At 42.1% G+C, this 12,167-nt stretch overlaps 1 protein-coding gene across 2 annotated transcripts in view; it reads left to right on the top strand.

Moving 5' to 3' along the window:
• Nucleotides 1–12,167, top strand: part of syde2 (synapse defective 1, Rho GTPase, homolog 2 (C. elegans)) — a 56,605-nt gene that overhangs the window by 9,564 nt on the left and 34,874 nt on the right. For both annotated transcript variants that reach the window (XM_055016552.1, XM_055016555.1), the window contains exons 2-3: nucleotides 2,217–2,506; nucleotides 3,398–3,794. In XM_055016552.1, the coding sequence (XP_054872527.1) occupies nucleotides 2,217–2,506; nucleotides 3,398–3,794 (687 nt within the window). The remainder of the gene's footprint in view (nucleotides 1–2,216; nucleotides 2,507–3,397; nucleotides 3,795–12,167) is intronic.

The raw sequence follows: 12,167 nt of genomic DNA, 5'->3' as shown, positions 1-12,167 counted from the left end.
ATCGTATATCTTATTAGTTTTCATTTGTTGTCGTTCATCTGGTTATAAGAGAGCTTTTCTAGCAAACTCTCAATTATAGGCGAAAGAGCCTTAGGTTTTGAACATTTTGTAAACTAACCTCCTGTTGCAGAAAATCCTCACCGTCTGTAGGTTTCCGCTCATAAATGTTCAAATATAAATAAAAAGTCTACTTTTGAGTTGAAAGAGTTACAAGGAGCTGCCAGGCCAGAACAGCTGATGAGTAGATTAGTAAGCTGCCAGCTCAGGCCTACACATTAATTCATTGCACAGTATACCTCCAGAAACATAATGTACGCTCCCCCTTCTCTCATCTGTCGGCACATGCTAAAACTACTGAGCCCCAAGCCCTCAAACAGTCCAAACCCGGGCCAATGGAAACACACTGCTGCTCGCGTCATACAAACACGATTCTGTCTATAAATTAAACAGAGCGGAAGAGAAGAAATACCTCAAAATGTGCTTTACATCCTGTCAGCATTGTGGTTCAGTTTGAGAGGCTGTGATTGGCTGCGTTTTCCTCGCTGTTGTTTTTTCCACTGTTGAGATTACTGTAGGAGTGCTTTTTTCCTGCCACTGAAAGCTGCTTTATATACTCACAAGCATCTTATACAATCAGCTGGAATGCAGAGGAGTGGCATCCCGAACAAAATCAGTTTCATCCCACTTTATATCTTAATTGTACCGGGAAAAAAAAAACTCAAGACTTGTGCTGTTGGGGTGAGAGGAGCTACAGAGTTGAGGTTTGCGGCACAACAGTTGCTTTATAAAGTTGTAGATCACAGAAAGCCGGGAGACGTTGTTCTGAGAGGCTGGTTGACTTCCAGGGTAAAGCAAATCCCAGTGGAGCCCTCCACTCTCTTTGTGCCACTTTCAGGCTTTTGTCAATAAAAGCAACCAAGCAAAAAATACCTTAGTCTCAGTCTGCTGAGTGGAAGTTATATAATCTGAAACCATGTGATTTCTTTAATGTACTTCAGTTCTTTCCTCTCCTGAACCTCTCCAGATTAGTAAAACAAGGAAAAAATGGTTATTTTGACTCATTCACACTTTCTAGTGGCACAATCACATATGTATGTACTCTAAGTTCTGTGTTAAATGTCGATTTTGTAAAGTGAAAATAATCCCAGGTCTGTAATTTGCTGGATAGCCTGGCACGCATGAAAATACATTTCCTTCAGAAAAGAAGAAGTTGTCATTATAGCATGTGGAAGGCCTCGTCTGGAAGCTGCTGAGGATCAAAACAGTCTTTTACATGAGCCTACTGTACAAGTTAGAGCAAGACCCTGCCCTCAGCACCGCACTCTCCCTGAGACACACACAGGTTGTTTTTCTCTGGCAGCATTTGCTATCAACCCTTGTAAAAATACAGGCATGCCATTTGATTTACAGGCAAAGGCGCTTTTTGATTTTTCTTAAGAGAATTTCTTACTATCTGATTGAAAAGCTTAGACACACTTAAAGCCACGCAGCAACTCTTTTGTTCCTTTCTTTGGGACTTAAGGGACCACGTCACCATCTCTATTATTTGGTCTTTTTCACTGTGCGCCTATCGCCACTGGCTGCACTTATCATCGGCCTCTTCGCCTCCCCTCTCTGCTCTATTTTCACAGCTGTAATGCCAGCGGTTCCTTGCTCTTTTTTTTCTCCCCAGTTGCTGTGATGGAAGATATGCGTGCTAAATCCCTCCGTCTTCCAGTGAGCTCTTTTGAATTCAAAACCCACATATTCCTGACTCTTACACAAAATGGGATGTCACTGAGGAGAAAGGGGAAGCGGTGCGGCAGGGGAATGTGGTGTAGTGATTGAAAGTTTGACTTTGGTCATAAAAACTACAAGACAATGCTCCATCCAAAAGGTGTAAAAGGCTCATTCAGATGAGACAAAGCAGAGACGTGGCTTTGTTTTGGTGACTTTAAAAGACCCACCAGAGGGACAAGATGAGAGAAGAAAAATTATAAAACCTAAAGACAGTATTCGACACCTGTGGTTTCATGATACAGATGTTCTCTTCAATTTGACACACAAATATCCTGAAATGAATAATCAGTTTCTGCAATTCAGTTTAGCTCAGTAATTACTTAAATGATGATCATCACCATAATTACTTCCTCTTTATGCCAACCAAATGGAGTTTTAGTGTCTCCTGGCATAAAGTTGTACCTCTTACAGTCTTTCTCTCTCCATTGCTCCTTCAGCTTTCATTGAGAATGTTCAAACCCCCTGTGCTAATGGCCGAGAGGTGGCCAGGCCCAACGAGCCTTCATCGTGGAGGCCACAGCTCACCACCATCACTGTCTCCAAGAAGCGCAACTGGTTGCAGCAGAGCTCCCTTTCCAAGAATCACTGCACCAAGGATGAGTTGCAGGGAGCTGAGGAAGAGGGCAACCAAGGCTCCCATCAGCCTCCCCCTCCCAGTCCCTCACCAGACCACCTGAGACCCTCAGGGGGAGCGCCGCCACGACCGGTCCGCCTGCAGCTGCCTCAGGTTATCCTCACAGTCTGTCTTTTTTCAAGAATGAGATTTAAAGGTCCCCATATTATGCCCCTTTTTGACAAGTGAATCTGAGTCTCATAATTCCATACTAAGTGTCTTTCAAGTGTTACTTCAAAATAGAGCACAGATTGTTAATTTTACCTAGTTTTAACAGTGTTTCAGACAAACTGTTGGATGTTGTGACATCACAGCGGACTGCAAATTGTGATTGGTTCATTCGGAGACACTTTCTGATCTACGGTGAAAGGAAAGAACTGATTGGATGGTCTTTCCTCTTGTTTTATGGCTGTCTAAACACATCTGGGATGCATAATTATGTTATAAACCTAGAAAAACTAGATTTTGCACAATACGACCCCTTTAAATAAACATTTCAACAGTTTGAGAATTGTTTATCAGCTATTTTGCTGAAATTAGATGGAAAAATTGTTCCAAACTTCAGCCAGTTAGCTTAGCTTAGCATAGAGACTATAAACAAGGGAAAACAGCTAGGTTAGTACTGTCATAAAGTAACAAAAACTTCCTTCCAGGACATTTTTGCTGCTACTGACTAAGAATTTTTCCTTCAAATAACCAGTCATAAAACCGCAAATGGTATATAACGTATTTATGAGAGAGCTTTAGAGGTTCTGACCAGTATGCTAGGTGCTAGTATGGCTAATTGTTTTATGTCTTGCTACGTTTAGCTAAATATGTGTTTCATGATTAGTATAAATATTCAACAGCAATGTCTATCCTCTAATGTAAATATTACATTTAATATTTCCCCATAATACCGAACAGCAGCGCAGAAATTCATCGTGTTTAATCTCTCGTGGATCATACTTTTTCTTGAATTTTTCCATCATACTTTAACATAAAACCATGTTCTTCTTGTTGTAGGCTGCCATTGGTCAGGTGAAAGTGTCCCCCCACCCTCGGAGCGTGGACCCAGCTGAGGAGAACGATGCAGATGATGAAGGAGAGATCTGGTACAACCCGATCCCCGAGGACGACGAGCCAGAGGTTTCTCACCGACCCTGCATTCGACTGCTGGTCCCCCCTCGAGCAGACCCTCAGAGGAGGCCCAGCAGGGCAGGGGATGCAGGTCACGGTGGGAGGACCCTGGAGGGATCCAGCGGTGGCGGCTCGGAGGCGCTCGTGGAAGGCCTCGGTGGTGGATCAGGAGATGTGAGTCAGGGGAATGCAGTACCTTCCACAGAGGCACCACATCTGCACAGACAGATGCTCGCGTGCAAACCTCAGGAGGAGGGGGGACCTTCTACCAGCAGACCAACAGGTACGACAAAAAAATATGAAAGACACCCACACCTTATCTTACTTTGCTTCCCTTCCTGCTTTTTTGTCATCCTCTTCATTTACTCTTTCTCTTCCGTTTTATTGCGCTGGTGCTTGAGGGCCGATTACTGTTTGTCGTCTTGTCTCTCAGCCAGTCTCTCGCGGCAGATTTTTGCGGTTGTGCACACCTTGAACACTAATTACAGCCAGTGTTGATGTTGTTCCCAATCAAAGGATCAAGACTTATTTAGCTTCAAATTCTTCTTCCTTCTGATGACATATTTCAGTGATTAGTTTAAGATGCGAGAGCAGCAAAGACAGAGAATCCAGAATTTCTCTTGGAATCCAGTCAAGTTGAGTCAAGTTAATTCTATTTATATAGACCAATATCATGTGTACCTCAAGGGCTTTCACATTCTGTATATATTCTGTCCTTAAAACTCCTACAAAATACCTGTAAAGAGGAAAAAATGCAAGAAACCTCAGGAAGAGCAACAGGGGAGAATCAGATAGCTGATTTACAGAATGGACAAAATTATAGAGACATTGTAAACATATGTGAAGAGTACAATCCAGCAGAACTCTGATTGACTTTCACGCACCATAAAACAAAAGTCGATAACATAACACCCAAACTAGCTCTGTTTTTCTTGTCATGTTCTACTTGATGGGAGCAGACAGGAGCCATAGCTGTCTAATCATATCACTCCATATCAGTGTCCCTCATTAGCTAAACTCAGACAGACATTAGCCAGGAGGAATTCAGAACTGGCATTCCTGAGAGGAAAGAATATCCATTTACTTGTGACTGCAGCTCACACACATACAGAGGGCTGTGAATTTTGTAAATTGGACTTTCTTCTTGGATTTTTGTCCTAAATTCAATAAATGTTCTTTTGCTTTTAGCTCATTAAAACTGCACTTAAGGTGTGTGATGGCACAAAAGACAAATTCATGACCTGCAGATCTTAAGCAGAATTAATTCAAGTGAACTTTAGTCCTCTCTCTTTGTTTTGTACTCTTGAAAAAAATCGTTGACAACTCTGGTCTACAGCGACGACTTAATGATGACAGCCAGCACACGGCTCCCTGTCTCTTAATAAGCTCGGTCTGCTTTTTGTAACTTCCGACTTTTTGTTCCGTGTGATGTGGCAACATGCTAGTTTGAACCAATTGGCACGTCTTGAGCTGAGCCTATAATTACAACTTTTGACAACACTTTTTTGTGGCACGCAACAGCCTTTTCTAGTTGTATGAGCACAAAGCCTGCCTGAATAGTTTGGGGACGCTGAAATATAATACTGCAGCTTTAGTGTTCATACAGAAACAGTTTTGCAGCAGGAATGAACTCAGTTATAACTTTTACCCACAAATAGTCCAGCCTTTAAGAGTTCAAACCACAATCCATCAAGACATTGAGTTCCTTTAAATTAAACATGCTTGCGACTGCACTTTATCCGTGTTCTAAACCAATAATCAGGACCTGTGAAGGAACAGTTTATCCTACATAGAGTTTTAGTGGAAGGTCTTCACCTCTTGAGTTGGTGCTTTATCTCCTAAATCAAATCTGCCCTTGACAAGCCACTGGATTTGATTGGCGGTTCATAACCTCCTTTATCCTCATTGACTGGCGTCAAACTCCAGGCTCTTGCTGACATCACGTGTGGCTCAGCAAAACTCTGCGTCCCAAGAGACTTTCCTTGTAGGATTAGGATTAAACCAGTCCCGAACGAGTCTCAGTGTACCGGCCCAGGAAAGGCACTAATCATTCTGCACAGAGCTAATTAAATAGAGGCTATTTCTAGGCGCACCTTTTGAGAGGTTTCAGACCTATTTCGCAGTATAGGTGAAATGTGCTGGTATCACTAGGTTCTTTCATGCTGGGTAAGCAGATGAGCGGATGTAATTGGAGGCTGGAGTGGCTTGTTCAGCAATTTTACTAAAGAAGAAATCAAGTCCTCAGCTTTTGTGAACAGAAAGGCTTTCTTAATGTTCACTGAGGTGTCCAGCTCTTTCAGAAGTGATTAACTTTCCCTTAGCTTGCTGCCATTCAAAGACCTGTACCTCATTTCCATCTTGTTATAAAGTTCTGTTGAACAGGACCAGTCAGCAGCAGCTCTGTGATAGTGTGAGTTCACTCGTTGCTGTGAAAATGAGGCAAGAGAGCAGCAGTGTTGTGTTTTTTTTTTTTTTCCTTTTCCCTCCTGCTCCGGAACTGCCTCCCTCTCTGCTGCCTGTTGACTTTGCAATTGATTCCTGTGGGTTTGGCGACGCCATCCCACACTTCACTGCCACAAAAAAAGTAACAACGTGCCCGGCTACGTGTCATCAACAAGTACTCACACTCATTTCTCATTTCACACTCATTGTTTATGGTAGACACAGTGGGCACTTTGGTTCACTTTGCTTCACAGGCTTTTTTCATCTTCAGTTACAAAACCTCCTCTACCTTCAGATATGACTGTGTGCATTGGGGTTGGTGTTAACACAGTTTGTATTGGCTGCTGAATGACACTGCACTCCTCCTCCACTTTTTACGCTGGTAGTGTTGGGGGATGGTGGGCAGCAGTGAAAAGGATAACAGCCTGCTGTGGGTCCAAAGCACCAGACCTGTTGGAGACCTTAGATAATCACCAAAACACATCTGGGAGACTTTTGACTGCTCTGTCAGATGAAATGTCAAAGTTGTGCTGCCTTGTTTCACCTCATATAGACTGGAATATTCTTCCGTGGGTTGATGAGGTGTTCTCTTGCCTACTGCAGGAAAAGCTACCATGTGCTTTAAGCCTTGATTATACTCTCTTGTGCACAACTGCAGATAGTTGTTGTTATTACACTACTTTCTAGTTCTGCATGTAAAGCAGATTGTTGTATTACTGCTGAACATGTGCAGCCTTGTGATGTAGAAGAACTTGGGCACACGATGAACTATACATTACATGAACCCTCACGGAATAGTGGCCTTCACTTCAGGGTAGACAAACTCGCGATCTTATATCTTCATTTGGCATATGAGCTGTTTTTCAGAGGAATTTTACAGATGGTAACAGCGTGTCCAAACCTCTCAACTCCACATGTACCAAGCAAAAGTATGATTGGTTGTAGCACAATTAGGATGATGCTCATTGAACAGCCTATGCATTTTTGAGGTGTAACTTATTTTGTCTACAGAAGAGAAAGAACAGCTTCAAGTGAACCAACATTCTGAAAAAAGCATCAAAGTGACATAGAAATGAATCACCACTTGGAGTCAGATCTTGCAAGATAAAATCAGAGTGAAAACAGGATGCAGAGATTTGAATCAAGGAATGTTGACTAACGTATTAATCAGTTAATTGTTGCAGATCTACAGCAAAGCATTTTTACAGTCGTGCAATGGTTTGCAAAAACTTTTGATGTAGATTAGTTTTTCTTTGCTGCCACTTGTTGGTGTCCATTTATTTCAGTATATAATGAAAATCAATCAGCAGACTCTTCAAAATGTGACAGCATTCTATTATAATACAAGTTACTGCAATGATGTAATGCAGCACAGAAAGTTAAGAATGAAATGTTACATAATGTTAATGGAACTGACAAAAGCTAATGCGGATGTGATGGTCACTCAGGTGGAAAGAAACCTGAAAGACTCAACTATATACTTCCAAACCTTTTAAGATGCGCAGAATACAGTTAAAATCAATTGGCATTGTTTACTTTATGTCTAATTTATGAACTCCAACTTGCACAAACAGAAATATGGCTCTTATAACGCGATGTTTTTTCATAAGTGTGTGCAAAAATAGCAAAATCCTAAATCAAACTAAACCTCACAAGACTTGCGTTTGTTGGTAGCAACACCACTGTTACCACCACAGCGCTTCATATCTTTACCACATCTGCTGCATGTGTGCTTCTTTTACCACATAATTGGTTTTCTAAATGCACCCACGCCACTTAATGCTCTTTGATCTACACTTTAACAAAGTCTTCTCAAAAAACAAAGAGTGCAGCCACAGGGTTGAACGTCACTATTTTCATCCTATCTTTTCTATCTTCTGATTCTTCATGAAAATGACCCCATTCAAACTCCACTTTATCTGAAGGGCTAAAAATTTGACAGGCTTTTCGTTGATTGAGCATGAATAAGGACGTCTGCTGAATTAATGAAGCAGTGCAGATGTAGATGACTCTCAGCGACTATAGTTGTCCTCTGTTCAGCTGGTTGGTTCTTTTTCCTTCACCGGATACACTCCAGACTCCTCGTGTGCTGCCTATTGACTGACTTTTTGTCCATCTGAATGCTCTATTTGTATGGACAATAATGATTGATGGACTTTGGGGGTGGTGAGCTTGGTGTGTTCCCAATCTCTTGTTCCCTTTAGTGCCTGTTTGGGGAATCTGACTTGGCAAACGGTCAAAATGGGATCAGAGCTATTTCTGGGGCTTGTCTTGGCCACACTGACTGTGGCGTTGGAGAGTTGGACCCGGCTACTAAAGTTACAGAGAGTTCAACTCTCGGAGTTCAAACCTGGAATCTAATCTGGGCTGGCGATTGCACGGTTTGGTCTGGAGGAAGTCAACAACTCTGAGGAGCAGCACTGTGAGAGCTGCACTTTAAATCCAGAACAGATTCCTTAGCTGGACGTTAGATGTGAAGTTCAGGTCACATAGTTTTCTCATGGCTTTGACTTTTTGGTCTGTTCTTCATTTCACCAGCAGAGCAGCTGCAGAAATCTGTTCTGCTCTCTGTTTTGATGAACAAAGAAGTTTTTTCTGTGCATACTAAAGCATTGTTTCTCTATACAGTTACTGGCTATGCATGAATTAGAGGTCACGAATCACATTAGTGTAGTTTATCTTGTTGATCCTGACCATGTGTTAGCTTGACATTCATGACTAACAATTATAGTGATTAATGATTATTCTGTTAATATTTTTTTTTCAATTAAATGTTTTTTTTTAAAAAAAGAGCAAAAAACGCCCACCACAATTCTATAGAAACAAAATGATATCTTCATATTGCTTGTTTTGTCTGCCCAACAGTCCAAAACCCTTAAGAGCAGCCAATCCTCACATTTAAAGCCAGTGATAAATAATTTAGTTGGTGCAGTCACTGCAAACCTCAACTCCATGCTGATAGTGCTGCGTAAAACGTATGTCCAACTGGTGATTATGAAGCTAATTTCAGCCTGGTGCTTGACCTGCAGTGCTTCACTCTCACACGTCACCACCTGGATGTGACTGAATGGGCTGTTTGTCTCTGCTTTATACAACTTGGAAAAAAAAAACTCTGAAGGCTTTTTTCTAACCAATGTTTCAAATGCACAATGTGATTGAACAGTTAGCTGTACAGTTGAGTCTCACAGATATGCATCAGTTGATATCAGTGTAGGTACTAGATAACATTTTGAGCAATTTCCATACTCATTCTGCATTTGCTTTGCGTAGTAGCACCACTGCTTGTTTTCCAGTAAATTTAATTGATCCATTAAACACAGATCAGTCACAACATTAAAACCACCTGCTTAATATCATGCAGGTCCCACTTGTGTCACCAAAGCAGGTCTGAACGGGTAGGGCATGGACATAGGACCTCTGGAGGTTTCCTGAAGATGCTATTGGAATGTGTGGATCCTTTGGGTCCTCCGGGTTGAGGAGTGGATTGAGCTTGTTCCAGCGCATCCCATGGAATCTCAATCAAACTAGGATTTGCGGAGGCGGGTTAAAGCCTTGGGCTCTTTGTTGTGTTCCTCAAGACATTCCTCAGAAGTTTTTACAGTGTGGCAGGGCACATTGTCTTCCTCGAGGAGACTACTGCAACAGGATGGTCTGCAGCAATATTTATGGAGGTGGTATGTATCAAAATAACATCCACATGAGTGTTAAGACACAATATTTCCCAGCAGAACATTGCATTGTGGTGAGATGATGAATGTTTTATGTCGTCATCTGTCAGCAATTTTAATGTTGTGGCTGATCTCTGTATTTCAGAGATGTTTCAAAGTACTTCTTTCATTACCAGAGGCACTTTTTATTTCAAGCAGAATTGTTGGTTTAGCCACCATCAGGCCCTGTAGAATCCTTTACCCATCCTGTGTCATGAAGTTAGCCATTTCTTTTTATTGATATAATTAAAATAACTTATGGCACTGAGAAAGTAATTTAATGTTGGCATAGCTCCAGTGTATGTGCGTGCTGAAAATATCTCTGGCCTGTTTTGTCAACAGGTATCACATAGCTGTTTGTATTTTGTTCACTTGTGTCAGTACAGCGAGGTCGATGTGGCTGCAGGCTGACTAGAATTAGCAGCCACTCTGTCGGTTGAGTTACAGCAGGGCAGAAATGCCGGCAGCGGTAGGCTACATGCGGAGTGTTTTTGGCAGGGGGCCATGTTGTGCTAGCGAGAAGGACTGCATGCTTGGATATATTAGCAGGGGTTTTGTAACCATTGTAATGAAACGGCTGGGCTCCTGCGGCCCTGAAAGGCCTTCCAACACTGAGCAGAGCCAAGAGGAGGAAGCAGCTCAAAGCTGAGCCTCGGTCACCGAGGGAAGAAACCGTAGGACAAGCACGCCATTCATCCCTTTATTTACATTCTCCTTGTTTGTCAGCACACCCTGCTCCTTTCTGTTTTTACATTTAACACACATTTAGCGAACATGCTTGTACAGAGACACACATGCACTCAAATGAATACAAATGATTTTACAGGAGCAATTGGGAACAGCAGATTATTGTCTCCCTGCAAGGCTTATCAGAGTCAGCTTAGTGTGTCTCTCATTTTCTCTCCCTCTTTATCTCTCTCTCTCTCTCTCTCACACACACACACACACACACACGCACACACACACACACACACAGTCTCACCGTCTTGTAAAACAGAAGCTAATATTTGTTTAATTCCAGGACAGTTCATATTATCCAAGTGTCATCTACATCTCGGCGTTGGCTTGAGTGACAATTTGGCACATAGTCGTGGATTGTAGAAACAAATATCAGGCATATTTGATAATGATCAGTTGGTCGCACACATGCACACACACCCTGCACTCCTTCCTCCTGCACCTCTCTGGTGCCAGCACTGGGAAAAGCCGTCATCATAAATTCCTGGGCTTTGTTAAGAGGTGTCAGTGACCGGGTGTCTGAGGAGGGCAGCAGGGTCAAGAAGGGCATGTGTGTGTTCCTCTTTATGCACGCATATTTACATGCACTCTCCCTTTGTGTTACAGTAATATGGTGAGTGCATGTGCGTGTTGAAGTGTTGGGGGTGGACACAGTTAACCGGCTCAGGTGTCACCCAGAGGAATGCAGACCTTTTGGCCTCTGACCTCAGAACATGGCCCTGGAGGGTTGAGTGTCAAACCATCGCCCCTGAACCTCAGCTAGTGAGGTGTCACGTTACTCTGCTGGCTGCTGCCACAAGGCCAAAGGCTACAGAGGACACAGCTTTCGCGTGTGTGTGTGTGTGTGTGTGTGTGTGTGTGTGTGTGTGTGTGTGTGTGTGTGTGTGTGTGTGTGTGTGTGTGTGTGTGTGTGTGTGTGTGTGTGTGTGTGTGTGTGTGTGTGTGTGTGTGTGTGTGTGAAGGCACAGTCATTAACAATGCAACAGTCATTAACTTTGTCTGAGGCAGATCTGCCTTACAGGCACATGGACATTGGCACGGTTCATGCTGATTATCAAATAAATGGAACAACAGCAGGACACAGATAGAAGTGATTTTGATTCTCGACCCTGAAGGCTCTTACATGAGAAATGAGGGTATTTGTTAGTCCGGCTGATAAGCATTGTTGCAGCTCACAGAGCTCTTTTCTATATCTCACATAATCCACTGATAAAACAGTTCTCCTCACTGCACTTTTACAGGTACTACATGTAGTAAGGGCTGGACTGTTTGATTATAGTCATCATCACAATATTAGCAATATGCATGTTTACCTAATATCGCTCAGCTGTTCATGATTCAAGTCAAAGTTACCCTTAAATCCAAGTTTCTTTTCCAACACTGATGCATGTAGCAGTATTTTGTTAAATGAGTCAAAAAAGTTAAAACATATTCATGTTCTCCAAACTAAGATATCGGTTGATAAGTTGATGTCGGGCATCAAAGTTTTGGATAGAATAGCCAAAAAAAACAAAAAAAAACAAAAAAACTTTCCATAAAGAAATATATGACAGCAAATTTGTGTTTTGGTTTTTGATAATGTCTTGCTCTGGGTTGTATAATTTGGACAACACAGCTTTGTAAAATAATAGCTATACCATCATGCCAACAGGATTAGAGCTGCAGCAATTAATCCAGTAATTGGTTAGTTGTCAACTTATAAATTAATTGCTACTGATTTGGATAAATGATTAGTCAGTTACAGTATTTTAAAGAAAATAAAGTTGAAA

The sequence above is a fragment of the Amphiprion ocellaris genome, chromosome 2 (assembly GCF_022539595.1).
Source record: "Amphiprion ocellaris isolate individual 3 ecotype Okinawa chromosome 2, ASM2253959v1, whole genome shotgun sequence".
Classification (NCBI taxonomy): Eukaryota; Metazoa; Chordata; class Actinopteri; family Pomacentridae; genus Amphiprion; species Amphiprion ocellaris.
The sequence above is the reverse complement of the archived record's forward strand: the minus strand, read 5'-3'. Positions and strand labels throughout refer to the sequence as shown.